General features: G+C 51.2%; 10 protein-coding genes across 10 annotated transcripts; 4 read left to right on the top strand and 6 right to left on the bottom strand.

The window, feature by feature from the left end:
* Nucleotides 1-1,203: 1,203 nt before the first annotated feature.
* BDW70DRAFT_129420 (uncharacterized protein) lies at nucleotides 1,204-4,585 on the top strand. The gene is made up of 3 exons (XM_073735617.1): nucleotides 1,204-1,862; nucleotides 1,931-4,004; nucleotides 4,052-4,585. Exons 1-3 carry the CDS (start codon nucleotides 1,723-1,725, stop codon nucleotides 4,199-4,201), a joined length of 2,364 nt encoding a protein of 787 aa, XP_073599429.1. The 5' UTR covers nucleotides 1,204-1,722; the 3' UTR covers nucleotides 4,202-4,585.
* Nucleotides 4,586-4,634: 49 nt separating this feature from the next.
* BDW70DRAFT_129418 (dolichyl-phosphate beta-glucosyltransferase) lies at nucleotides 4,635-6,329 on the top strand. Its single transcript, XM_073735616.1, has 3 exons — nucleotides 4,635-5,099; nucleotides 5,146-5,901; nucleotides 5,961-6,329. Exons 1-3 carry the CDS (start codon nucleotides 4,983-4,985, stop codon nucleotides 6,303-6,305), a joined length of 1,218 nt encoding a protein of 405 aa, XP_073599428.1. The 5' UTR covers nucleotides 4,635-4,982; the 3' UTR covers nucleotides 6,306-6,329.
* A 311-nt stretch (nucleotides 6,330-6,640) lies between these two features.
* Nucleotides 6,641-7,498, bottom strand: BDW70DRAFT_102114 (putative cell wall protein). The gene has a single exon (XM_073734309.1). The coding sequence runs from the start codon at nucleotides 7,440-7,442 to the stop codon at nucleotides 6,705-6,707; it is 738 nt and encodes a 245-aa protein (XP_073599427.1). The 5' UTR covers nucleotides 7,443-7,498; the 3' UTR covers nucleotides 6,641-6,704.
* Nucleotides 7,499-8,026: 528 nt separating this feature from the next.
* On the bottom strand, nucleotides 8,027-9,728 carry BDW70DRAFT_102169 (uncharacterized protein). The gene has a single exon (XM_073734311.1). The coding sequence runs from the start codon at nucleotides 9,388-9,390 to the stop codon at nucleotides 8,155-8,157; it is 1,236 nt and encodes a 411-aa protein (XP_073599426.1). The 5' UTR covers nucleotides 9,391-9,728; the 3' UTR covers nucleotides 8,027-8,154.
* A 963-nt stretch (nucleotides 9,729-10,691) lies between these two features.
* On the bottom strand, nucleotides 10,692-11,787 carry BDW70DRAFT_102117 (uncharacterized protein). Its single transcript, XM_073734310.1, has one exon. It carries the CDS (start codon nucleotides 11,660-11,662, stop codon nucleotides 10,895-10,897), a length of 768 nt encoding a protein of 255 aa, XP_073599425.1. The 5' UTR covers nucleotides 11,663-11,787; the 3' UTR covers nucleotides 10,692-10,894.
* Nucleotides 11,788-11,961: 174 nt separating this feature from the next.
* Nucleotides 11,962-13,604, bottom strand: BDW70DRAFT_102091 (ATG3/ATG10 family protein). The gene is made up of 2 exons (XM_073734308.1): nucleotides 12,784-13,604; nucleotides 11,962-12,733 (listed from the first exon to the last, which is right to left on the bottom strand). Exons 1-2 carry the CDS (start codon nucleotides 13,314-13,316, stop codon nucleotides 12,166-12,168), a joined length of 1,101 nt encoding a protein of 366 aa, XP_073599424.1. The 5' UTR covers nucleotides 13,317-13,604; the 3' UTR covers nucleotides 11,962-12,165.
* BDW70DRAFT_102086 (putative cyclin) lies at nucleotides 13,605-15,041 on the bottom strand. Its single transcript, XM_073734307.1, has 2 exons — nucleotides 14,596-15,041; nucleotides 13,605-14,535 (listed from the first exon to the last, which is right to left on the bottom strand). The coding sequence occupies exons 1-2, from the start codon at nucleotides 14,851-14,853 to the stop codon at nucleotides 13,894-13,896; spliced, it is 900 nt and encodes a 299-aa protein (XP_073599423.1). The 5' UTR covers nucleotides 14,854-15,041; the 3' UTR covers nucleotides 13,605-13,893.
* Nucleotides 15,042-16,916: 1,875 nt separating this feature from the next.
* On the top strand, nucleotides 16,917-19,294 carry BDW70DRAFT_129411 (uncharacterized protein). The gene has a single exon (XM_073735615.1). The coding sequence runs from the start codon at nucleotides 17,547-17,549 to the stop codon at nucleotides 19,092-19,094; it is 1,548 nt and encodes a 515-aa protein (XP_073599422.1). The 5' UTR covers nucleotides 16,917-17,546; the 3' UTR covers nucleotides 19,095-19,294.
* A 153-nt stretch (nucleotides 19,295-19,447) lies between these two features.
* BDW70DRAFT_102049 (translocon subunit SEC61) lies at nucleotides 19,448-21,488 on the top strand. The gene is made up of 5 exons (XM_073734305.1): nucleotides 19,448-19,611; nucleotides 19,700-19,800; nucleotides 19,856-20,023; nucleotides 20,094-21,169; nucleotides 21,222-21,488. Exons 1-5 carry the CDS (start codon nucleotides 19,602-19,604, stop codon nucleotides 21,301-21,303), a joined length of 1,437 nt encoding a protein of 478 aa, XP_073599421.1. The 5' UTR covers nucleotides 19,448-19,601; the 3' UTR covers nucleotides 21,304-21,488.
* BDW70DRAFT_129408 (bifunctional ornithine acetyltransferase/N-acetylglutamate synthase) lies at nucleotides 21,133-23,433 on the bottom strand. The gene is made up of 3 exons (XM_073735614.1): nucleotides 22,645-23,433; nucleotides 21,222-22,585; nucleotides 21,133-21,169 (listed from the first exon to the last, which is right to left on the bottom strand). The coding sequence occupies exons 1-2, from the start codon at nucleotides 23,124-23,126 to the stop codon at nucleotides 21,673-21,675; spliced, it is 1,395 nt and encodes a 464-aa protein (XP_073599420.1). The 5' UTR covers nucleotides 23,127-23,433; the 3' UTR covers nucleotides 21,133-21,169; nucleotides 21,222-21,672.
* Between the last annotated feature and the right edge of the window lie 59 nt (nucleotides 23,434-23,492).

Raw genomic sequence — 23,492 nt, 5'->3', positions numbered from 1 at the left:
ACCCAGTTTGAATAGCTAGGGCCCAAGTATAAAGAGCCTGCTTAACCAAGGTAGATGATCCTTTAGACAGTCCTGTAAACGGTCCCTGAAACAATGATTTGTCCCTAGGTCTTGCTCTCGTTATAAAGATCACGAAAGCTATAAACAAGAACGCCGAAGGCAAGTGTTTGGTGGTGGCCGTATTTATCTTGACCCTTAGTGCCAATAAAAAAGAATCAGGGTAATGGCACCTCCGCCCACCAGCAGAGCTTTCGATGCTGACGATGACGATAAGGTGCCTTCATTTGTAGCGGTGTCAATTCTGTAATCATCGGAACCGAGTCTGGTCGACCTAGCTAGTTAGGCAGCTTCCTACCTGAGAGATGTACGCGTCAGTATCGCATTCAATACTAGATACGCCCTGACGAGGCTGACACAGAGAAGGCTGTAGCTGTATGAATACATTGACACAAAACCAAACGGACTTCTTCACGTCATGATGTGTCACGGATGAACAATTTTCAAGCACTGAGCCGCTCCTTGAGGTTGGACTCCAGTGCCAGTGTTGGTCAATGTAATGATGATGATTTGTTGGTGGCCATGAGATATCCGAGCACCGTGGTCCCTTTAACGCACTTACTGCCGTGCTCACGGATCTCTTAGGTCAGAGTAATATTGATTAAGTAGCAGTCGTCGGTGTTCTTTCTTAGCAAGGGAGACCCGTCGTATTGGGTCTGGTCTTCAAAACGAGTCGAGAAGTGCACAGCGGAGGGGGTGATATAAAGCCAAGTGGCACGAGCAGGCTGGGGCCGGAGAAGAATCGAGGCAGCCATTCACTGAGTTGCCGATGCTAATATCCAGGATGATGGGATGCACAGACCTGGTGGTTTAGTTGAGGTAACGTTACTTGATGCTGACAGTAGTCAGGTGGGATGGTTGCCTCTTTGGCCTGATCGGAGGAGGCAAGAGTATTTATAAAACATACTCAAGGCAACCTTATAGCGGCTAGAAGCGGTAAGAGAACAGTGAGCCGCTGAAACCCATTCCAGCCAGATAAGGAGAGCCTGAATAACGATCAATGGGATAATATATTAATGTCTGGCACGAAGGAAAAAACTAAAGAAAATTGATAGCACGAGGCAAGGCAACCGTGGTGGAAGGAGTCAGGCGCCGAGTCGCATTTATTCCCCGACCATCAAGGAGAGCGATTTCACGGCATCAGCATTTTACTTCTGTCTTTAACCAAGGTGGTTATTCTCTTCAGCCGGAATAAATATTATTGATTCCAACATCTTCTCTATCCATGTGCTGAGTGGGACCCGGGAACGACTCCGCGCCAGTCATCGTGTGTTCTAGGCAGAGGTGCTGGTCTACTAGTTGCCTAACTCATCATCTTAAATGCCTGCATCTCCGCCAATCGAATCTACAGTCCCTGCTTTGTTCCCTCTGATGCTTCTTCGAAGTCCTTTCTGCAGGTAAGTTGGTGCCCAGCTGCAGCGCAGCTTGGATTGATGTCATCCCCATCCCGCTAAAACACTACCTTCGTCTCGTTGTTTTCTCAGATTCAATATCCCCCACTTTCCCATCAGGATCCATCCCGCGCAGCATCTCTCACCTGGGTAATTTGCCCGCATGTGACTTTGATTACATGTTCCGGCAACCTTCATACCACTCTTCGTCCACTCGGCGGTCAGACACTGATCAATCAGATGACGCGTTCCAGTACTTGGGTCAACCTAAACAATGAGCGACGAGAGTGTCAGTGCTGGTAGGGAAACGCTCCCAGTGCGACGCCGGCACAGCGGAGATCGCGATCTTAATGCCAAACAGCCGGCGGCCACCGCGGGCTCGGATGCGGCACTGGAAGGGAGCAGCTCGCCTGGGTGAGTGAACGCGCGTCCGCTGAACTGGAGCATTTCTAGGCTGGTAACTGTCTAACCCTGATCTGCAGGAGGACGCCCATGGCATTAGCGTCGGAAGATGGATCGATGAACTCTAATCGCGCTCAATATTCTGCTACTTTCTCATATACCAATACGAGGACTGATGAGTTAAACTCCAATGCGGCAAGCGATAACGTCGCTGAGCTTGCGGCCTCACATCTTCGCCAGGGCCTTCGCCCGCCACGCAAAGCCCAGGGATCTCGTTCAGTAGCTCCGCGCAGTCGCCCCGTCAGCCGGCCCGGAGCGGACAGCTGGACAGGCAAAGCAAGCGCGGGCAGCGAGTCTCGGCTTCGGTATTCTGTAAACTCGACAGATGATATTGGCAGTGCTGACGGTGGCACATCGCGGCTGCAGCACCAGCAACTCCATTCGAACTCCGGTTCAAACGACGGACGATTCCCGGTCACCGGGGTCGCCAGGCAGAATGAGATCGGCTCCCTCTCTCGCGTATCCGGTCAGCCGACAGAAGACTCGAGCTACGGCCAGGAGTCCGCGCAGCGTTTGAGCAACGAACAGCGGCCAGCTGGAGGGGTTTTTGCGGCTGACGGAGGTACAGCATCTTCTAGGCTCTTGCTACAGGTAGACACTAAACCTTTGACAGAAGAGGAATTGAGAAATGAAACGCAAGCCATCTATTCCGGAATACTCATGGCGGAAAAGAAATGCATAGAATTATTCAAGCACCATTTTCAGAAGAATACCGAACTATCTCAGCAAGAGTGGCAGATGTTGGTCAGCCTACATCGTGTCCTACTCGAGGAATATCACGCTTTTTTCTTAGCTTCCCAACAACAGGCAGCGGGGCCCGGCGTCAACCGTCTAGCAGAGCAATACGCCATGCCTAGTCGCTTGTGGCGATACGGCATCCATTCTTTGCTTGAGTTGCTGCGGCACCGACTTCCTGGCTCCCTAGAGAGGATACTGGCATTTTTCCACCTGGCGTACGGCTACATGACCGTCTTTTTAGAGTTCGTGCCCAAATTTGAAGACACTTGGCTTGAATGCCTTGGTGATCTGTCACGATACCGCATGCTCGTCGAAGACGCCGACATCCGTGAGCGCGAAGGCTGGGCTGAAATTGCAAGGCACTGGTACAACAAAGCTGCCGATAAGAATCCCGACGTTGGCAGGATTCAACATCATCTTGCGCCACTGGTCCGCCCCGATTTTGTGCAGCAGCTGTTCTACTACACAAAATCAATGGTTTGTGTCCATCCATTTGGCGGCACTAGGGATAGTATACTTCATCTGTTCAATCCAGTTCTGAATGCTCCAGAAACCCTGGGCGGTCTTAAAGAGATCGTAGCAGCCTTTGTGGCTGCACATGGTTACCTATTCAAAGGCGAATTGGGGAACCCGTTCGAGCGCGCATGCTTTGACTTCTTATCAATTCTGGAACTGCATATCGGTCGACTGGGGCCTACCTTCAAAGCTCAGGGTGTCTACATCGCGTCCTGCAATTTCGCCGCAGTGCTTGAATATGGAGGGCCCAATGCTCTTCTACCGCGCGAGTTCCTCACAAATGCTGCCCAGTCAAAGTCTATGGATGATATCTATTTTGCCTCTCACCGATTCTGGACGCCCGTGGGAGATCTCAAGACCATAGAGGCCGACTTCCTGGCTTCTAGGAACTCGGACACCATCTCGTCTGTGGTCTTTAACGCCGCTTGTTTAACATTTCAAACGTTGTCGATCATGCTGGATCAAACTGGCAACAAGAACGTTTACCCGTCATTCCACGCATCACTGGCCTTCCTTTGGAGCCTGGCCCGGACACCAACTAGCATGAAGCGAGTCGAGGTTATAGTACCATGGCAGCAGATTGCCACATTCCTCAACACCCTAACCCGCAATTTCACCGACTTTACTCTTATCGAAGGAATCAACTTCCCCAGCCAAGGAGACGATAGATGGCTTTTCGAGGACTTCCTGATTCGCGGTCAAGTTTGGAGCCAGAATCTATACCCGACGGACTTTTTTGACAAAGCCCCAACTGTCGATGATGGCCGAAATCTTGAACCACCGTCTCGAGACCTTTCGCGGATGCACAGATGCTTATGGCTTGGGGTTAGGCTTGCTAAGGTGCGTATGGATCTAACCGATGACGACAATGTACTAACTATGCATAGTTCAACCGTTGGATGACATATGATGCGGCTTCTCGGAGGTTCGCGGCCACTGAGTTTGCGTCGGACCTGGATAAGATGGCTCGGGAACACAGCCCATTTTACGGCAAAGGTCTACAAACGGAATCAAACTTGGAAATGTATGATACATAACGAACTTCAGGTATTGCATCACTCCAACAGTCGATCATCTATCTACCTCCCTGCACGAAGAGATCGCAACTCTCAGGGCACATCAGCACCTGAATGCCATTCCCAAAGATGCCAATTGTGTGCAAACACACACAATATGGATTTGTCCAATATGAAACTTGGATAAATGATCAAGTGGTGTGGGGATTAAACGGAGTCACCGGACAGTCACCTTCATTACAAGATGATGAAGTGAGACGCGTTGTTAACAGGCGAGGAATGTCGTGAGATGCCTGGATTGATACAACTGCGCAGTGAAAGAATTTCTGGGGATAGTCGATATAAACACGTCTCAATCCGTAGCCAAGGCAGAAATATAATATATATAATACCATTGTGTCGTAACTAAGTGTTCCGTCATCAGCTTACGTGCAATGCGGAGTATACTCCTCAGCGTGGCGGTGCTAGAGTGCTTAAGCCTTGCCGTCCTTAGCGGTGGGGAACCTCACGGCCCGCCAACCTCCCCGGTGCCCCCGAAAGGACAAGCTGGCGACAGGAACAGGCCAACTCGTCACTCGTCACTCCTCACCTACCCATCTTCTCATATTGAGCATTGAAATCCATAATGGTCATTGCATTCTGCGTTAAACCTCTTCCCTGTTGATTACGTTCCGGCAACTCCTGTCGCATGGCCGGCCAGGAGCGCGCTGTCATCATCCCATGAGAGCTCTATAGCTGCTCAAACCTACATACTTCCCTATTCAACCTTGCAATTGATCTCTCAGACGTCTAATAGCTCACCATGCCGGTAACGGACTGGGCTGGTATCTGCGTGCACTGCGCTGAGCTTCTCACCAGCGTACCTCTCTCGATCATCATAGCCGCGATCTGCGCTACGTTGGCTGGCGTGTTTGTTTCTGTACGTACTCTCCAGCGAATTACTTCAACCTTACTAATTCCAGCAGTTCTACGCTTTCCTAACCCTAGTTGCCCCAATCCCCCGAAAACCCCTCCCCGAAGAAACAACCTACCGCACTATCTCGAAAGATGGATCGATCACAGAACCACAGTCTCTACCAACGTGGCAACGTCCAGGCTCCAACAAGGCCGACCCTGGGGAGGCTGAGCTGTTCATGTCTCTTGTTGTTCCGGCCTATAACGAGGAGGACCGACTGGGAGGTATGCTGGAGGAAGCTGTGAACTACTTAGAGCGAATGTATGGAACTTTGGCGAGCAGTCGTAGCGAAGGGATACCCCTGCGGCAACGGAAAGCCGCCAACGGACACGCAAACGGAATCGCGAATAGCAACACAGAGACTACACCGCACGGAAAAGGCTGGGAGATCATTATCGTATCGGACGGATCGACGGATAACACGGAGGAGATGGCGTTTTCCTTCGCGCGAGACCACCAACTCTCGTTACATCCAAAGGGCCACGCCGGTCCTTGGACGCCTGAACCTCGAGAGGGCGTGCACATCCCGCCCGGAACAATCCGCGTTGTAACCCTGGCCAAGAACCGCGGCAAGGGCGGAGCCGTCACGCACGGAATGAGACACGTCCGCGGGCAGTACGTGATTTTCGCCGACGCCGACGGTGCAACCAATTTTGCAGACCTGGGCAAGCTCGTTACCGCATGCCAGGAAGTCGAAGATAGCCACGGCCGCGGCGTAGCCGTCGGATCCCGCGCTCACATGGTCGGGAGCGACGCCGTCGTCAAGGTATGTCCTGTTGAAAACCACCCAAATTGACCAAACCATCCATATCTAATTGCATCTAGCGCTCCAAACTACGTAACTTCCTCATGCACTCATTCCACCTAATCCTCTGGCTCCTTACACCCGCGAAAACCGCCATGATCAAAGACACCCAGTGTGGATTCAAGCTGTTTTCGCGAGCGTCTCTGCCCGCCATCGTCCCCTACATGCACTCCGAGGGCTGGATCTTCGATGTCGAGATGCTCATGCTCGCGGAGTTTGCGCGCATCCCTGTGGCGGAGGTCCCTGTTGACTGGCGCGAGGTTGGCGGAAGCAAGCTCAATGTTATTAGGGATAGTGTGGGTATGGCGTGGAGTTTGGCTGTTCTACGTGCGGCTTGGTTGTTGGGGGTATATAGACGGACTTAGTGTGGTCTTAGTGGTTAGTTAGCTATACGGGCAATTCATCAATTTCCTTGATGTTCGCTTTTTACTTTGAATGCTTCTTTGAGGTAGTTGGACGACTTAATTAGACGTAATTTAAGAATAGAGAAAATCGTGTAGATGATGAAGTGGTAACCATTCAACGCATTAAAGTAATTACCATTATTATTAAGTATCTAGTCCGTATAAATCCATCAATACCCTAAAAGGTCCAATCAACCATATACCTTTGCACCTTTCACACCAATATAGATGATAATAGACAATCGAACGCCAGGATGAATAAATCCATCTACTCATACAGGACAGAAATTAGCAGTAACCAGCAAATTCAAATCAACCTAGATCAGGTTCTATCGACGTTCAGCGTCAGCACTGGCGCAGTCACGCACAAGAACAGCTCTTCCCAGCGTTCGGCTCCATCACAGGCCAAGGCTCTGACTCCGCTGCCTTCTGAACCGGGTTTTGAGGCTCGTTCACGATCTCAGTCTCGGCCTCGGGGGCAGGCCCAGGTTCTGGAACAGGGCACGTTTCGATCTCCTCCTCAACGGGCTTTTCCGGTCCATCAATCACAGTATTGTCTTCGGTCTCCGGAATAGGAGTATCAGTTTCACTCTCCCCTGTTTCCACCGGGGGCAAAGGAACAGGCGTATAGAGATCCACACTCGGGGGCACCGAAGTTGGAGGCGGGGGGAGAGGGAGCGACGGCGTCGGAATCTCTCCAGGTTCCTCAGTTACCTGAGGGATAGGAACTGGTGTTGTCTCCGGTTTGTGGTAGTCCTCTTGATAACTTTCCTGATACGTATTTTCGTAATAATTGCCAAGATTTAGCGACGGACCATCAGGTATAGCGATGTTGATATCTGAGCCGGCTTCTGTATAGCCGATCTCGTCCCCTGGATTTGAGTTGGCGTCGGTATTCTCGGTATATGTGCCTGTAAAAAAGTCGTGATCGTTGTAGACTGGTCCGTCGGGGATGCTAACAGCGGTGTTTGTGCCAGTGTTTGTGGATGTGTCGAGATTTGAGTTCGAGTTGAATTGCCTGCGGCTTAGAGCGGGGTTGTTGACTGGCATGGAGAGGACGGTACTTGTGGTGAGGAGGAGGCGCAGGAGAAATTGCATGTTGAAGGTGGGTTTCGAGGGATTATATGGTTGCTGTTGATGTGAGATAAGCCGGTAGGAATGAGTGATCTTGGTGAAGATTGGATGTATCGATGAAGAAACAAATGAAATGATGCGAGTGAGTGGCCGAGGTTGAACCAGTTCTATCTGAAGGAATGTAGAGAGTATTTAGAAGGTATATATGGATGATTGAATGAAAGACTGAGTGTTTAGGAAGTGCGAGCAAAGAGGCCTCAGAATGACCCTTATATAGCCCCGTCTCCAGAGCCTAATCTCTTAATGTATACAAGGGTTTTGTTCCGTTCCAAGGCCTTCCTAGACAGTAAGCCCTCCCCGGGCTTCTCCGTAGCGTATTTCCATAGGAAACGAACACAGGAAAAATTCATCAAGAGCGATTGGCCGCTGCTGCTCTGTATACATGTGCTAGGTCTGGCGACGGAGCTGAGACAGATGTAAGGAGTGAAGGGGGTGGTGACTGGCTAGTGATATAGTCAGGTGCTATACCATGGTGAGAGATGAGGAAGGGATGAGGTAGCCCGAACCACAAAATCTCAATGCATCAAATCCGTTTATTCTGTGTGTACATACATCATCCCAATCATTATGGTGGACTCAGTCAAGACAAGAGTGTAGGGTATAATTAGGCCGAACAAGATAGAAGAACAGAGTGAATTCAGGGCACCATATAGTAAAACAAACAATCTCCTGGCCATTACATGGACTGTCCAAATGCAGTGCCAAAATTCGTTGTGTTCTTGAACTTGATCTCTGGGACCTCCTCGCCCTGACCCTGACCAGAGGGTTTGTCAAGTTCCGCCTCGTCCTCATCCTCCTTCTGCCTGTGCCCTAAAATCCGCTTCGCCTGACCAAGGAGCTTCATGTCAACTTCTTGCAAAAAGTTATCGTCGTGTCTCTTTTCATTGACCAGGGATAAGGGCCCCTGGAGGGCCGGATCATCTGGCAAATCCACCACCCCCTCAAAATATGAGTCAGCGCGTTCTGTAGGCTGGTGCAACCGGGTAGCAGGTGGATCAAGGGGATCTTCGGCGAGGCCCATCTCCCCAGGTGACCCCTGTGCTGTATCCAAGTCACGATCGATGACAACCATCGGAGTGTGACCAGCGTCCCGTACGAGGTTGGTCTCGGGTGGGCCTAGATCTGAGAGCTTGAGCTTTACGCTGCTGCGGCGGTCCATGGACGGCCTTTCTCTTTCCTGTAAAGCGGAGGTGGGCGATGGCTCGCGGGATGAGGGGGATGGTGGCGTCATGACCCGGGCTACGACGTCTGGAGGCAGCGCTGTTGATTTGAGGGTGATGCCGTCGAGGCTGCTATCGAGCTTCTCGATAGGTACGGGGATGGTCGCTAGTGGTTCGGTTGGGTGAGATTTCGGCGAGAGTGCGGCGTCTAGGGAGGGCTGAGGAGCCCCTTGCTCTGAGACCGAAGGTAAATGCAGGTGGCTTTCTGGTTTTTCTTCGTCGGGGAAGACCCTCGTAGGTCGGCTCATGGGACTCGATCCCTCCCATACCTGCGCAGGACTACTCGTAGAGGGAACGCCCGTAGACGGTACTATGCCTGCGCCGACCGCAGCTGCCGTCGCAACGCCTCTACTCTTCAACAAAGCCTCGAGTTCTGTGATCCTGGTCTTCAGCAATTCCCGCTCTTTCTCCCACAGTTGCCGTTCTTCTGCAAAAAGAATCCGCTCTCGATCGAAATTAATGCGCTGGCGTTCAAGCAGTGACCGTGATGCTTCGAGGTACCCGATCGCCAGCGTCGGGAGTGTCTCCTTTGCCATTTCCAAGCGCCTGTGGCCGAGATTCAGATTCAAAGTGGGGTGATCGTTTGGCACCGAGTGCGACCGTTTAATCGGTGTGCTGGTGGGCGAGAAGCGCACCTCCTTGTAGAGGCTGCCATGCCCGTTCGGAATTTTGGTGGCGGTCGCTGACTTCATGACTGTGCTCGTAGCGTCTGTCGAGGTTGAAAGTGGACGGGGGGCTTGTGACTGAGACAAGCCAGGGGTCGGGTGTTATTTGCCCCTCATCAAGGGATGATGGCTGGTTTATCTGGTCTGCACTACTGACAGACGGTCAGTAGACGGTGTGGAAAGAGCAACGATTGACGCTGATGGTGGAGACCGTCTCCGGCTTCCCCAGCTCGCGCTACTACTCCGTCGTCCGTATTGATGGAACGCTGGGCAGGTTGGGACCGTGGTTCAATCACCAGGAACCAAGTGGGAGCAGTCTAGGAGCTGGCCACACACACGGGGACAAGTGGGCGCAGCATTCAACACTAGACTGCAGCCTTTGGGTTCACAGCAGGCAATCAGGCAGAAAGAACAGTGCTTTGTCAGAACTGATTGATGCACTGATAAATAGAACTAGCAGATATTTAGATGGATACAGATCGCAGGTGCCAAAGTCCAGTCCGGGCAGAGTAAGAAGCAGCAAACGATGCAGAGGGGTATACAGCGCATTATATACCATCAACTCAAGATCATCTATACTCCGAGCACACTCTGATTTTCAAAAATCTGTTTCCGCATCCTATAGGGTGGGGGCCTTCAATGAATTGCTCCTCCATGACGTTATGTTGGTATACTCCTGCTCACAAGTTATTTATCACCAGAGTTTCGCACATCTCTTATTTGGACTGACTTGACACGATAATCCATGGGCCTACTATGCAAGCAGGCTCCTTGGATCTTGGTTATTGCAGAATACCTTAGACAATGCCCCGTATGGCACCATATTGTTCAGCATCGCAACTATATCATTGTTCTGTCATCCTGCATGATAATCGCGCGCTGCAAAAGCAACCCCCACCTAGCCTGGCTTCTCGCATGTCCTATGAACCGTGCCGGGTGTACCAAACCAGTCCAAGGAAGTTTCCGGGACAGAGATCCATAAGATTGACATACAGATGGAACTGCGGGGACCGGGGAAGTTTCAAGTCTTCCACACACGGCTCCCTACATATTGGCGGCTTTTTCCCGCAATGCTCGAAACGTCATCCTGCAGCTCGTGCCCCCCCAACCCAGCCACAGGCTTGATCTTCGGTGTTTCTTTCGCCCCGCTTGTACTTGTGCTTGAGGTTTATTCTTGTGGTGTAGGTGGATGCCTTGGCCGAGCTCGAAATCATGGTTCGTTGCTTTATACCTGCCACCAATGAAGACAATCAGGTAGGGGTGGGTTCGTTTCCCGTAACAGTACTCGTGAAAGTCACCAATTTCCTTGATCTGGGTGACTGGTTATGCAAGTCATGGAGCCGGTCGCGAACAGCCTAGTTAGTGGTTAGCTTTGCCCGCAAAGGCAGCAGTGTAACTTGGATGTACCTGAAGTCGCCTTCAATGATCAGTGTCAACACATTGCGTTCTTGGTAGAGACGACCGCTTTCTCAATGTTAGCTATATTTTCATCTATGGGAGAAGATCAAATTGAACTCACCTCTACCCCAAATCAGCTCACCTTAACCAAGCTCTTTGCATGCCCTTGCTCCAATCCAGGAACCTTGAACATCGCACTTGACGGCAAAAAGTGCAAATCCATTTCGACCCTAGCCCTTAACTTGTCGTTGTCTTTATTTCTGGGCTCAATGCCTCCGAACACTTTGAGCAGATACCTAACCCCCCTCGCCAGCACACTTCTCTCGTCACACCAAGGCCCAAAACCAGCATCTCCACAGCAGGCTAAAAACCACGGGTCAAAGTAGAACACCACGCCCCTCAGATTCGGCAGCTTCTCTCTGACAACTCTCGCGGCACGCTCGTACTGCCTGAACCCCCGTTTGACTGGGCCGGGACTATTATGCACGAACAAGTACACCTCGAACCCGATAGACCGGATGCAAGATCTCGCCGTGGCAGACAGCGTATCCAGGAACTCGCCTAGATGATCCAGGTCAAAGCCATTGAGGAAGAAGAGCGTGTGTGAAGTGTAGAGAAAGTGTTCGACCTCTGCGTGGATCTGGCGGTTGACAGACAGGAGAGAGAGCGTTTTACTTCGTTCATTTGGGCCTTCACTCTTGCTGATTCCGACCCAGTTTGGAGAGATGTGCAGCGAGCGATAAATCGCGCGCGTAGTGTATTTGTTGCCTGTGTCGTTTATCACGATCAAAGGTTTGCTATGTTGGGTTAGGGTTGTGTAGGGGGTTGGAATGTCAAGGACGTAGGAGTAGATTTGGAGGCGGAGCTCGGGGGGTAAGAGCAGAAAGGGAGATTCTGGCATCGATTGTAGTTTGAAGCGATTGTGTGTAGGTGTTGTTGAGTTGTGGACGGAAAGCTGAGTTGGTGACGAGATGCGTGAAGGTGAAGGCCGGAACCTAAGATTTTATAGCTTATGGAATGATGAACCCAGACATGGTTCTATTGCCAAGATATAATCATCACGAAGCGGGATGAACTCGCAATTACTTCGGAGGATGCCGTGGGCCTGTCAGGAGGCTGCGTGAGGCCGTTGATCAGGCCACTGCGATATCTTCCCACTGCAGACATGTAGAATCTTGGCCATGCCAACATATTGTATGACTCGGACGTTAAACAGCACGATTTATGACATCGGCCTCTAGCTGAGCAAGAATAGAAATGTGTGGTTATTAACGCAATACTGTCTTTGCGATCGTATCGATCATTTATCAACCTAATAACCGTAACGCCTAGACCAGGCGAGAAAACATGAACTCCAAGAAATGTTGAAACACAGAAGCAACGCATCTCAATTTACCACAGATATCATACCCCCATGGTGAAATCATGCTCAATACCTGGCGTCACGCTGGCAATGAACTTCAAGAACACGACAAGATACTGGTCCACTCGAATTGCAACCTCCTCTTCCTCATCATGCTGGAGAACTTCCCATTCGTCTCCGCCCGCCTGCCCCTTATCGCCCTGACCCTGCCTCTGGGCGTCACCAAGGGAAAGACCCTTAATGTCGTCGACAAGACCCTCAAGTCCACTCTCCGGCTGCGCAAGCTTAGTTTTTTCCTGTGGTGAGGACGACGCAGCTGTTTGCTTAATCTTTTCGCGGCGAAGCTTCAGGGCAGCGTCGGCACGGTCGAGGAGCGTCTTCATGACTGAGGCGTGGCGGCATGGGTGCACGCTTGCCATTTGTAGACTCCCATCGAACCAAGGGAAGTCCTCCAGTGTCACGGTCTTATCTTTGTAGTCGCCAACGATATCCTCCATCATCAGCTTGGGCGGCAGCGGCTCAGACGGCGACAGGTAGCCGGATAGGTAGAGACGGGGGGTCCGATAGAAGTTGGAGTAGGTGATGTATAGGTTGTAGGTTCGGGTAGGCCTACATTTTGTCAGTATACCAGCACCACAAAAAGATCACGAAAATCATACTGAGTAGTGCTCGATGTCCCCGCAGGCTCGCGGATGATAGCTTCCTCGTCATCATCATCCTCCATATCCGGAATATCCTCTTCTTCTTCCACTTCTGCCTCCTCTTTTCCTGATTCATCTACGGTCCTCACATCGCGAATCGTACTCTCATGGCGCTTCCCACCCCCACCCGTCCTTAACCATCCATCATTATCATCACCGCCTCCATCAGAATCCTCCGCACCCCCAGATAAAAAGTCTCTGACTATCTCATCGTCGAGATGTGCATCACCGGCAAAATTCTCGTTCAGTCGGCGGTGGCAAGGTACCCCGCGCGTCACCAGGAACTGCTTACCCGGGGGGAGGTACGAGACTCGCTTTGAGGGTGATGAGGCGTCGCCCCACGACCAGGATGGAAACTTGTAAACAAGATAGTCGCCGGCAAGGACGAATTCTTCAGGTGTGATCTGGCCGGTAGTGCGGAAGGTAGACGTTCGTGAGACGGGCGCGAGGCGGTCACGCCAGGTGGATAATGTCGAGTGGAGGATGTTCATCTTAGGCTTGCTTCGTTTTCAGGTCTTGATGCACATGCAGCCGACGAAATAATGGGAATTGCTGGATGTTCTAGCAGGTTTTCTTGCGAGAGTGTTAAAAGGCCAGAAGCTTATCAGAAGATCAATGTGGCGGTCGCGGTAGTAGCCTGGAGCACGCGGGGTAGATACGAAGTACATCATCTACTAAGCCCATTCATCAGGTCATGTGCTTACGTCTCGTTACCAAAGCACATGCTCTTGATTGCAAATTAGTTCATATATGGATTGTATTGTGTTCATGTGTGACTGATGCAATCTTTCAGCCTCTGTCTTGATCTGAGGACTGAATAAATGTTGTTTGGACGCGGCTTGGATATTATCTACCGTCTACCCAACTCTTTCTTGCGCAGGATAGATTTTCCAGAGCGTCCACAATCCAAGATCATCGCCTGGCGATTATTCCCGAAGTGAGACGCTGGATGCGGACCGAGTTGGCACCGGCTTCTCTGCCTCTTTTTTGAGAGCCGAATAATGGCGCGACGCAGGGCCTTGTCGCAAGCCTTAGGCTAATAGGGGTTTTCTTAGGAAAATTGTCCGTTCACTCTCCAGATTCCAGCATTTGTCTCCGCTCAATCTCGGCCTCTACCTCTCCAACATCCAGCGGAACGGTGCGACCCTTCCACTTCTCCATTTCTGCTCGCGCAAACCCCTCCATACTCTGCATTCCGACAACCAGGAACCCTAGGTCCTCCCGGTCCACATCAAACACTTCCCACCACTCTCCATCAACAAGTTTTACTCCTCTCTCTCGCGCCGCTAAGTAGATGGAGGCTACCGCAAGGGCATTTGGCTGATGCGTGACATAAAGAAGCTGCGGGGAGAGAAGGCTCGAGTTGAGATGCTCGAATGCTCTTCGTGCAACCTCCGGTGATGAGACGCCTAACGTCTGAAGGTAGGTTAGGGTGATGGTGTGAGGTAAAGCCACGTGCGTGTTAAATCCCAGTGTGCGTAGGATAACTGACTCGATACGGAGGAGAATTTGACGTTGGGATTGGTATCCGCCTTCGGTAAGGTGATAGCGTGTAGGAATGGGTTCATTCGGCGATCCTTTCGGGTTCACGAACCATAAAGGAGAGGCCTCTTTTGCTAGAAGAAACGTGTAAACAGTCAAAATAGAACGCGGAGAAGTCGGCTGAAACGAGAGCTTCGCTGTCAAGTAAAGGGCGGCGGCAGAGACATCCTACTCACGAATCAAGATCAGCGACGGCTCCTTCTCGCATACCGGACGAGAATAGTATACCTTTGCAGAATATATCCGGAGACTTCCTCCTTCTGGACCCAGCCAGAAACGAGTGAAGGTCACGATAGCCTGAGCGATGATGTCCTGAGACAATCGTAGTAAAACACCAGCAGCCTGAGTAAGCTGAGTTCCGGCAAAGCGAACGGATGTCTCCAAATCAGTTGGAACACCGTCGATGGCTGAGGAAGAGCTCGTCAATTGTTCCGGGGTTGCAAGCGCATTGGAGAGATATTTCAGATTAGAGGTTTCGCGAGGCATTTCGGCAACCCTTAGAAAACAAAGCCTAAATTGCAGTAGGATCTCATCAATCAAGCACTCTTACAGCGATCCGAGCTTCCATGTGACTGAATTTAAAATAGAGTTTTGTCTGCTGTAAATGTTGAACCTGCTTCATGAGCTACGAAAGCAAGGGCCTTGGCCATTACTAAGCAGCATCAAAGGTCAACTGAGAGACAGACAACGTCACTAACGACATCAATAACAGCTGGCTAGTAGGCGAATGTTGTTTGAGCAGCATACCTGAATGCAGAGCTGAAAAATACACGGTAAAGCGATGAGATATGTGGCTGTCGATAATCACCAGGTCTATATTATCCAGGATGACTTATTGACAGTATGATGGAGCGTCTTCAATCGCAGCTTGCAAATTGAAAATATGCCACTGGACGAGTATCTAGCAGATATGGACATTGTCTCTCCACATGGACCGACTATAATCTGATTGATTCGCCTTGTGAGGGCTCCCAATGATCATAAAACTAGGAGCATCTTCTATTCAAACCTTCAGGGTCTCGCTGTATCAGCGCCTTCATTCACGATTAAGATAAGCTCCTTGTCAGTGGGCAGTTCAACTAGAGATATCATTCATAGAGCAAGAGTACGTATAACTTATCAAGGGTAGATCATGTTCAATCAGGGCTTGTCTGTTCGTCTCCTCGGACAGGTATATCTGTGATTTTCAATAAACGGCGAGGAAAAGCATTGAGCCATCAACGCTGCCATACCATCCAACTGTTGCAAAATCCATCTCCGACCTTGTAGCTCCTAGTCAAAACAGTCTTCGAACGTCTCCAGCTCTAGGCTCAAATCCCAGTTGAGCGTCCGGCCAGCCAAAGCTCTAGCCTTCGTGGGAGAGGTCAGTGTGATTTGGGACCGTCAGTATACATTGCCAATCAGAAACCTGGACTTCTGGGGATATACCACACGGGTACCGTAAGAGCTCCGCTATAGATAAAGATTCCTGCCGGGAGGCAACTAAGCGAGGCTTCTTTCCGTTCTCAGTTCGCCTCAAATCTTCTGGTTGTTCATCCGGCAATCCCGTCGGATGATGCCGCTATGTACGGTCACTGTAGAATGGGACTCGTCAAAGGTAGCTAGCGTTGATTACGACGGGAGTTCTAGCCGGCCAGCTCCAGGTACTTTCTTTGTATCCTCACAGGCCAGGGCTTCTCCCAGAAGGAGCCACCTCCCAAACTCATGGGCTTTCCAGTCCAATTCACTGCCGCCTTGCGGTGCAGAGCATCTAATATGACCTCCATATTCTGCTTGGTGAGAGACCAAGACCTATGCGCACAATCCAGTGCCGACATCGAGTATTCATCACGAACTCAGTGAACCTGTCACTCGGTGGGCTCTATCTTCACATGGATTGGTATTTTTCCAAGGAATTAGGAAAGGACGCGACCGTCGCGAGGAGATCGCGAACCATACTGATAATACAACCCGTTCTCACACTCTTGCTGCAAACTAGGTCGGTTGAGTCTCCAGAGGGACTGAGTATGCAAGCGGGCGTTGACTTATTACGTCAAATTCCATGGATGTGGACATGGACATTAAGCCAAACATAGCAGCAGATCAGGGTCTACGGGGTTAATCCGATCATTCGATGATATCTAATTACTCCCTAGATACGCCAGGTAAATGCTATATGACTTACCCAGCCCAGTGGTATTGGTTGTATGATGTAAGAATTCCTCTAGAGTCATATGACTTCGTGGTGGATTATAGGTTGATACGTCGTTATCTCACTCGAAGCTTGGAGTACCTTGATAGCTTCAAAAGAGCTAAAGAAATCTTGAAGGATACAAATGGCTGATGACTGAGTATTCTAAGTACGGAGAGTCCTTCGTAGTACCAAAGAGAAGACAGCCCTAAACGGGCGGAATTCGCAAGCTCAGCTTAAGATTAAGGCGGTTTCATGTATAATTCACGCTTCGGCGAGGTCTGGACTCGAAACAGCTGGGGCAATATTCACTCGAGAAGAGACCAAACGCTCCTTATCGGGCCCAATCAAAGTTAGTGTCTGAGCTTCTGTTTAGCGTGTTGGCCCAGCATTCGGTGGAGCAAGTCGAGCAACGAGATTCGTTCAGCCACCGCATTTTCAAAAGTTATACCAGCCTCGTGATATTCTCGCATCTGAATCTTGAAAGTTGCCTGGAATCTATTGAACTAACCTATGACCGTCACTTTCGTCCTACACCAGATCATTAGCTGAGACTCGAATAGGGAGTATCCTCGACGTCAACAAGACTGTGGACTCCCTGACGGCACGTGCGGATCAACCCACCATCGTTAGTTTATCGCTTGGCGCCGTTTCATTGACCTCGACCACGACTCCTTTCCCCCTTGACGTCTGTCTTGATAGGGGTTAATTAACTGAAACTTCCCTTTGCCCCTCAGTAGTGTTTCAAACGGTTCTGTCATTGCAACACGACCTCTATTCATCACCCCGCAGCGTTGCAAGACAAGTTCATCTCTAAATAGGGGACTTGAATTGACGTTCTTCCTTTGGGCTACCTCAGGCAGGCTTCAAGTGCGTGACTGCATCGGATTGGACTCCCCATCGACGTGGCATTCCAGTTCTCGTCCCAGCTGGCCCGACTTTATAGCATTCCGTTTCCATTCCAGGCGAAGCTGCCTTTTCTGCTGACCAGTCAAGGTCCAGCTTGACAATGCTAGCTGAACCACAGCGCCCTTCAGCGGCTGCCACGCCAACAATCCCCAGCTCGATACCACCCTCGACCCGACTGGTCTCTCCTTCCACGGAAGAAGACAATCATCAACCATACATTGATCAACGTTTGTCGCACATAGACCCCTGTGCCGGTGCTCTAACCCCGAGCTCACAAACGTCGCTCCCACGTCCGGAAAACAAGCATATCCCGTACATGTCTTCCCACCGCCGGGCAAACACTGAGATTATCCGACCGCGCAATCCTCGGCAGACATCTGGGCAGCTGTTCGGCGGCCAGTCCCACAGTTTCGAAGACCTCGACTATACTCGAACGCGTCCGGTTCCCTCGAACGAGAATCTCGCCAGGAAGAGGCTAGAGGTCGGCGCGAGATTCTTGACGGGTTTGTTTCAAGGGAAGTCCGAGCAGGTCAACGTGGGACTCCTGCACCGACAAGAGGACCGGAAATCTATTGAAACGGAGTCAACGAGCATGGACGACTCTAGCACCGGAGAACAGTATATCCCTTCATATACCACGCCGACCTTCACGAGCCGATCACAGAAACGCATGACGGCATCGTCCCCTCTGAAACAAGTGACGTCGACAAATCCCTTCTCGTTTTTCGGCCGGATGCGTCCAGGCGAAAGTAGGCTGGATCTTCCCGAACCTGCGGACGATGAGTTCTTGAACCTCGATATAGGCGCGGCGCTGTTCCCTCCCAGCTCGAACAATCTGAGTGACCAGGAAGCTTTTAGTGCATTGCGAGACAATGCAGAAAATGTTATTAAACGGTTGCAGGCAGCCTATAAACAGCGAACTTTTGCCCTACATGAAGCGCTCAGCGTAAAGACCGAGAAACAGGAGGAGCTCGAGGAAACAAAAACGCGCATCGGGCACCTGAAAATCCAGCTGGATGGAATGGCGGAGAAGGTCCTCCGTCAGGAAAAGGCCATGATGGCCATGGCGGAAGAGCTTGAACAGGAGAGGCAGTTGCGCCGTAAAGAAGAAGAGGCCCGAAGAAGTGTTATGCTAGTCAAATCGAGCGCTGACGTCGAGAGCGCCTCGGACATTGCGGTTGAACTCCACGCCCCTAAGTGGAACTTGAAACGCCAGAGCAACAGCACCATCCCCAGTGATTCAGGCTTCGAATCGGGCGATGAGAGCCAAGCGGAAAGTGTGTTCTCCCGCCGGGAGGGTCTCGAATCGCCCCCTTCAACAATCACAGCGTCTCCAAACGTCTCACAAACCACTCTTCCCGCCCCGCCATCTGCCACCGTACAAGCCAGCCAGAGAGAGTCTAAACCTCTACCTACGCCGCCAGTTCGCGAATCTGCCTATAATAGAGTCATAAAAGGACTCGCATCCAGTGGTATTACTAGCGCGTGGACAGGCAATTCCTCCAAGTGCAGGATATGCTATGGTGTGCCTTCATCTGAAGCCTGGAGCGTCATGGGCGTCCTGAAAGAGGAAAACAAAGGCCTTAAGACACGACTAGGTGAGCTGGAAATGGTCATAGATGACTGCCTAAGCCTCGTTGGGCCTTGACAGGGGACAAAAAAAACATAGCAAGTTGGCGCTTCCACTTTAGTATGATACTTTACGTTTTGACCTTATGGTTACTGTACAAATACCTTGTGCTCTGTTTTCCAGACACTAAGCCGGATATTGTACGATAGGAAAACTGTACTTAGATGAACATAACGAGCGATATATTTATGATAGAATCAATCTATGCTATGCCTATCCAGACTACTATACTATTTCTCCATAGATCGCGCGATCCCAGGGTCAAGCTCCGTTCGGGGGGAAGCGACCAAGTGGCCTCAAGCGGTTTAGCGTGGCTGGGGCAGCGAAACTCGAAAGTGGCCAGCGAGGCGACTACAACTCCAACTCCTCCCTCACCCCTTCCCTTCCACGTCGCTACTTTCTTCAATTCAATTTCTCCTCCCTCTTCAATTCTTCCTTTCACTCCTTCAGCTGGCAACATACCAGCTACTTTCTCCCGTTTTACTTTGATACCCATTTCTTCGACCCAGCTGGGAGGTGACCACAATGAGCGGACGTAAGTTCACACTCGATCGCAAAAGCAACTCTGCGCGCTGGTCTCCGAATTGCCTCAATCTAGAAGCAGTACTGACATTTATAAATAGTCCGTTTTCTTGATCTGATCAAGCCTTTCACGCCCCTCCTTCCGGAGGTGGCAGCTCCCGAGACCAAGGTGCCCTTCAACCAGAAGTTGATGTGGACTGGGGTAAGTTCTTTGGTGGCCGCCGTGCGAGATTCAGCGAGCTCATTGATACCTTCAGTTGACTCTTTTGATCTTCTTGGTCATGAGCCAAATGCCTCTGTATGGTATTGTCTCCTCTGACACATCGGATCCCCTCTACTGGCTTCGTATGATGCTGGCCAGTAACCGGGGAACCTTGATGGAATTGGGTATCACCCCTATCATCTCCTCCGGCATGGTTTTCCAGGTAAGATTTGCAAGCCGTACAATCGATTTTCAAAGCATTGTGATTTACTGACTCAATTGCGCCTGAATAGCTCCTTGCTGGTACCCACCTCATTGACGTCAACCTTGACCTCAAGACCGATCGTGAGCTTTACCAGACCGCTCAGAAGCTCTTCGCTATCATTCTCTCGTTCGGCCAGGCTTGTGTCTACGTCTTAACTGGTCTCTACGGCCAGCCCAGCGACCTAGGTGCTGGTATCTGTGTTCTGTTGATCGTTCAATTGGTTGTTGCTGGTCTCGTCGTCATTTTGCTCGACGAGCTGCTCCAGAAGGGTTACGGCCTTGGTAGCGGTATCTCTCTCTTTATTGCGACTAACATCTGCGAGTCCATTGTGTGGAAAGCTTTCTCCCCAACCACCATCAACACTGGTCGTGGCCCTGAATTCGAGGGAGCCATCATCGCTCTCTTCCACCTCCTTTTCACCTGGTCCGACAAGCAGCGTGCTCTGCGCGAGGCCTTCTACCGCCAGAACCTTCCCAATGTCATGAACCTGCTGGCTACCCTCGTCGTCTTCGCCGCCGTTATCTACCTCCAGGGTTTCCGTGTCGAGATCCCCGTCAAGTCTTCCCGCCAGCGTGGAATGCGTGGTTCCTACCCCGTTCGCCTGTTCTACACCTCCAACATGCCCATTATGCTCCAGTCTGCCCTGTGCTCCAACATCTTCCTTATCAGCCAGATGCTGTACTCCCGCTTCTCCGACAACATCCTTGTCAAGCTCCTTGGTGTCTGGGAGCCCCGTGAGGGTTCTGCCCAGCTCCACGCTTCATCTGGTGTCGCCTACTACATGTCTCCTCCTCTAAACTTCCGCGAGGCTCTTCTTGACCCTATCCACACAGCTGTCTACATCACTTTCATGCTCGTTGCCTGTGCCCTGTTCTCCAAGACCTGGATTGAGGTCTCTGGCTCTGCTCCTCGTGATGTCGCTAAGCAGCTCAAGGACCAGGGTCTCGTCATGGCTGGTCACCGTGAACAGAGCATGTACAGGGAGCTCAAGCGTATCATCCCCACTGCTGCCGCTTTCGGTGGTGCTTGCATTGGCGCTCTGTCCGTCGCTTCTGACCTTCTCGGTGCTCTCGGTAGTGGTACTGGTATTCTCCTTGCCGTCACGTAAGCACATCGTCCTTTTTTCTTCTTCATAGCCACTAACAAAATCGCGCAGTATTATCTATGGCTACTTCGAGATTGCCGCTCGTGAGGGCGATATCGGCGGAGGTCTCAAGGGCCTCGTCCCGGGCAACTAGACTGGGTTTCCTGGTCATTTCTTCGTTTCTTCAGCTTGATGAGTTGCATAAGCAATACAAGATGTGGGCTTATACATCTTTGAACTTTATTCGCGTTTCCAGGCGGTGAACCGTTGTGGCTCAGGCAATAATATTTGGATGTATTCTCTCGGATGTGAATGTATGGGAAGATTCTTCGCATCTCAAGAGGTTGATTTTGCTTCGCTTTGGAAAATAGCGATAACCGTACATAAAACCGAGCTGGTTTGTAACTCTAGATAAATCTTTCAGAAGCCCCTCTGGCTTGTATTATTACCAACGCTGAGAGTCTTTGTGAGACGTCCTTGCATCAATCGCTATGTAACTCCAATCTTATACCTATATACCCAATCAAGTCCTGTAGTCACCATTGATAGTGACGTACTCATGGCTGAAGTCGCAGAACCAGTACACACCTTCCTCGCCACCTAATTCACCCTTCTCACCACCACCAAGGTCGACGATGATCTCCAGATCTTCGTCTTGGAGAATAGCACTAGCACGCTCCTCATCCACCTGCTCGGGCTCTCCATTCACAAGGAGTTTGAGCACGGGGCTCCCATCAGCAGGCTTGAAGCTAACGCTCGTCCGCTCAGGCACAACAGTTCCCGGCGCAACACCCTGCGTGTAACCGATGGCGCAGAGAATACGCCCCCAGTTCGCATCACGGCCGTACAGCGCCGTCTTAACAAGCGGAGACCTTGCGATAGTCGACGCAATGAGCTGCGCAGAGGGGTAATCAGGGGAATTTTGGATCCGGACGGTAACGAACTTAGTTGCGCCCTCGCCGTCTCGCACGACGAGCTGCGACAACGATTGAAGGAACGAGGTAAGAATATCCTGCATGACGACGTAGTCGTCATTCTGTGTGCTATTGATCGGTGCGCCGCCTGCAGCTCCGTTGGCCAGGATCGCAACGGTGTCGTTGGTGCTTGTATCGCCGTCGACGGAGATGGCGTTAAAAGAGCGCGCGACAGAGGTCTTGAGCAGCGATTGCAGGGCTGAAGGGACAATTGGTGCGTCTGTGGCGATGACGCCGAGAAGCGTTGCCATGTTCGGGTGGATCATGCCCGCGCCTTTAGTCATACCGGCAATGTTGTAGGTGCGACCAGGGGAGGAGGGAAGAGTGAATGTTCGGGAGAGGAGTTTGGGAAAGGTGTCCGTGGTGCAGATAGCACGGGCGGTGGTAAGCCAGGCATCGTGAGTTGATGAAAGCGATGAAGTGGCTTCGGGAATCTTGGAAAGGATCTTAGAGATAGGAAGACTAAAAAGATTGGAAATTGTTGGTAACCAATTTGCAGATTATGAGGGTGAGAAACATACCGCTGCCCAATAACACCCGTACTCATAACGAGCGTCCCGTTCTCGGCGACACCAGTATACTCATCCACCTTTGTGGCCATGCTCATCGCATCTTCAAGGCCACCCTTGCCGGTAACAGCATTCGCGCAGCCCGAGTTGATAATAACAGATCGGATCCCTTGACCCTGGGTCGCATTGAGGATCTTCTTGCTAACTTGCACCGGGGCCGCCTGGAACTTGTTTGTTGTGAACACCGCGGCCGCGGAGCACGGCGTCTCAGAAGTGATGAGCGCAAGGTCTGGGAACTTGGTGTTGGATGCTTTCACGCCAACGTGGGTGCCTGAGACAGAGAATCCTTTCGGATACGTGCCCGATGTGGGAATGTACCTGCGCTTGCTGGCTGGGATAGCGGCGTCCACGGGTGCCGAGTAGCAGCGCACCTGGCCCTTCACCATACGGGCGAATGTAGCCATTGCGGCTGTGGATTGAGCGGAAGGAGCCATGGGCTGCCCAGCTGGACGGTATTTAGGAAAGGAAGGGAAAACAGCTCAATAGCAAAGCCCAGAGATCTGGAGGATATAAGTACCTCTCTCGATGACTCAAATTTTGGAGCCCGATCTGCGACTCAGTTCTTAATTCCCTCAAGGCAATGTGGACGATATGTCCATAGCCGGTTAGAAAGTAGCCTCCCGAAAGAATATAGCCAATGCCGGTGTATATCCCCAACAAAACTGTCGGCACTATTTATCTAGCCATCAGCAGAGCTGTGCGATATAAATCCCGCTCCGCCTCCGATATCGCGGGACCCGGAGAAACAATTGGCCCTAACTAGAAATGGAAGTCAGCGTTCTAGGCGCGCGCAAATCGAG

This window comes from Aspergillus foveolatus (genome assembly GCF_047715535.1).
Source record: "Aspergillus foveolatus strain CBS 279.81 unplaced genomic scaffold BDW70scaffold_6, whole genome shotgun sequence".
NCBI classification, from domain to species: domain Eukaryota; kingdom Fungi; phylum Ascomycota; class Eurotiomycetes; order Eurotiales; family Aspergillaceae; genus Aspergillus; species Aspergillus foveolatus.
This window is presented reverse-complemented; position numbering and strand designations above follow the sequence as displayed.

Coding starts and splice junctions, on each gene's coding strand:
- BDW70DRAFT_129420 (XM_073735617.1), top strand. CDS start 1,723: ATGAGCGACGAGAGTGTCAGTGCTGGTAGGGAAACGCTCCCAGTGCGA. Junction 1,863..1,930: donor GAAGGGAGCAGCTCGCCTGG/GTGAGTGAACGC, acceptor CCTGATCTGCAG/GAGGACGCCCATGGCATTAG. Junction 4,005..4,051: donor TTGGGGTTAGGCTTGCTAAG/GTGCGTATGGAT, acceptor AACTATGCATAG/TTCAACCGTTGGATGACATA.
- BDW70DRAFT_129418 (XM_073735616.1), top strand. CDS start 4,983: ATGCCGGTAACGGACTGGGCTGGTATCTGCGTGCACTGCGCTGAGCTT. Junction 5,100..5,145: donor TGGCTGGCGTGTTTGTTTCT/GTACGTACTCTC, acceptor TAATTCCAGCAG/TTCTACGCTTTCCTAACCCT. Junction 5,902..5,960: donor GGAGCGACGCCGTCGTCAAG/GTATGTCCTGTT, acceptor AATTGCATCTAG/CGCTCCAAACTACGTAACTT.
- BDW70DRAFT_102114 (XM_073734309.1), bottom strand. CDS start 7,442: ATGCAATTTCTCCTGCGCCTCCTCCTCACCACAAGTACCGTCCTCTCC.
- BDW70DRAFT_102169 (XM_073734311.1), bottom strand. CDS start 9,390: ATGAAGTCAGCGACCGCCACCAAAATTCCGAACGGGCATGGCAGCCTC.
- BDW70DRAFT_102117 (XM_073734310.1), bottom strand. CDS start 11,662: ATGCCAGAATCTCCCTTTCTGCTCTTACCCCCCGAGCTCCGCCTCCAA.
- BDW70DRAFT_102091 (XM_073734308.1), bottom strand. CDS start 13,316: ATGAACATCCTCCACTCGACATTATCCACCTGGCGTGACCGCCTCGCG. Junction 12,734..12,783: donor GGGACATCGAGCACTACTCA/GTATGATTTTCG, acceptor GACAAAATGTAG/GCCTACCCGAACCTACAACC.
- BDW70DRAFT_102086 (XM_073734307.1), bottom strand. CDS start 14,853: ATGCCTCGCGAAACCTCTAATCTGAAATATCTCTCCAATGCGCTTGCA. Junction 14,536..14,595: donor TCCGGATATATTCTGCAAAG/GTATACTATTCT, acceptor ATTCGTGAGTAG/GATGTCTCTGCCGCCGCCCT.
- BDW70DRAFT_129411 (XM_073735615.1), top strand. CDS start 17,547: ATGCTAGCTGAACCACAGCGCCCTTCAGCGGCTGCCACGCCAACAATC.
- BDW70DRAFT_102049 (XM_073734305.1), top strand. Junction 20,024..20,093: donor CCTCCGGCATGGTTTTCCAG/GTAAGATTTGCA, acceptor GCGCCTGAATAG/CTCCTTGCTGGTACCCACCT. Junction 21,170..21,221: donor GGTATTCTCCTTGCCGTCAC/GTAAGCACATCG, acceptor AAAATCGCGCAG/TATTATCTATGGCTACTTCG.
- BDW70DRAFT_129408 (XM_073735614.1), bottom strand. CDS start 23,126: ATGGCTCCTTCCGCTCAATCCACAGCCGCAATGGCTACATTCGCCCGT. Junction 22,586..22,644: donor ACGGGTGTTATTGGGCAGCG/GTATGTTTCTCA, acceptor CAATCTTTTTAG/TCTTCCTATCTCTAAGATCC.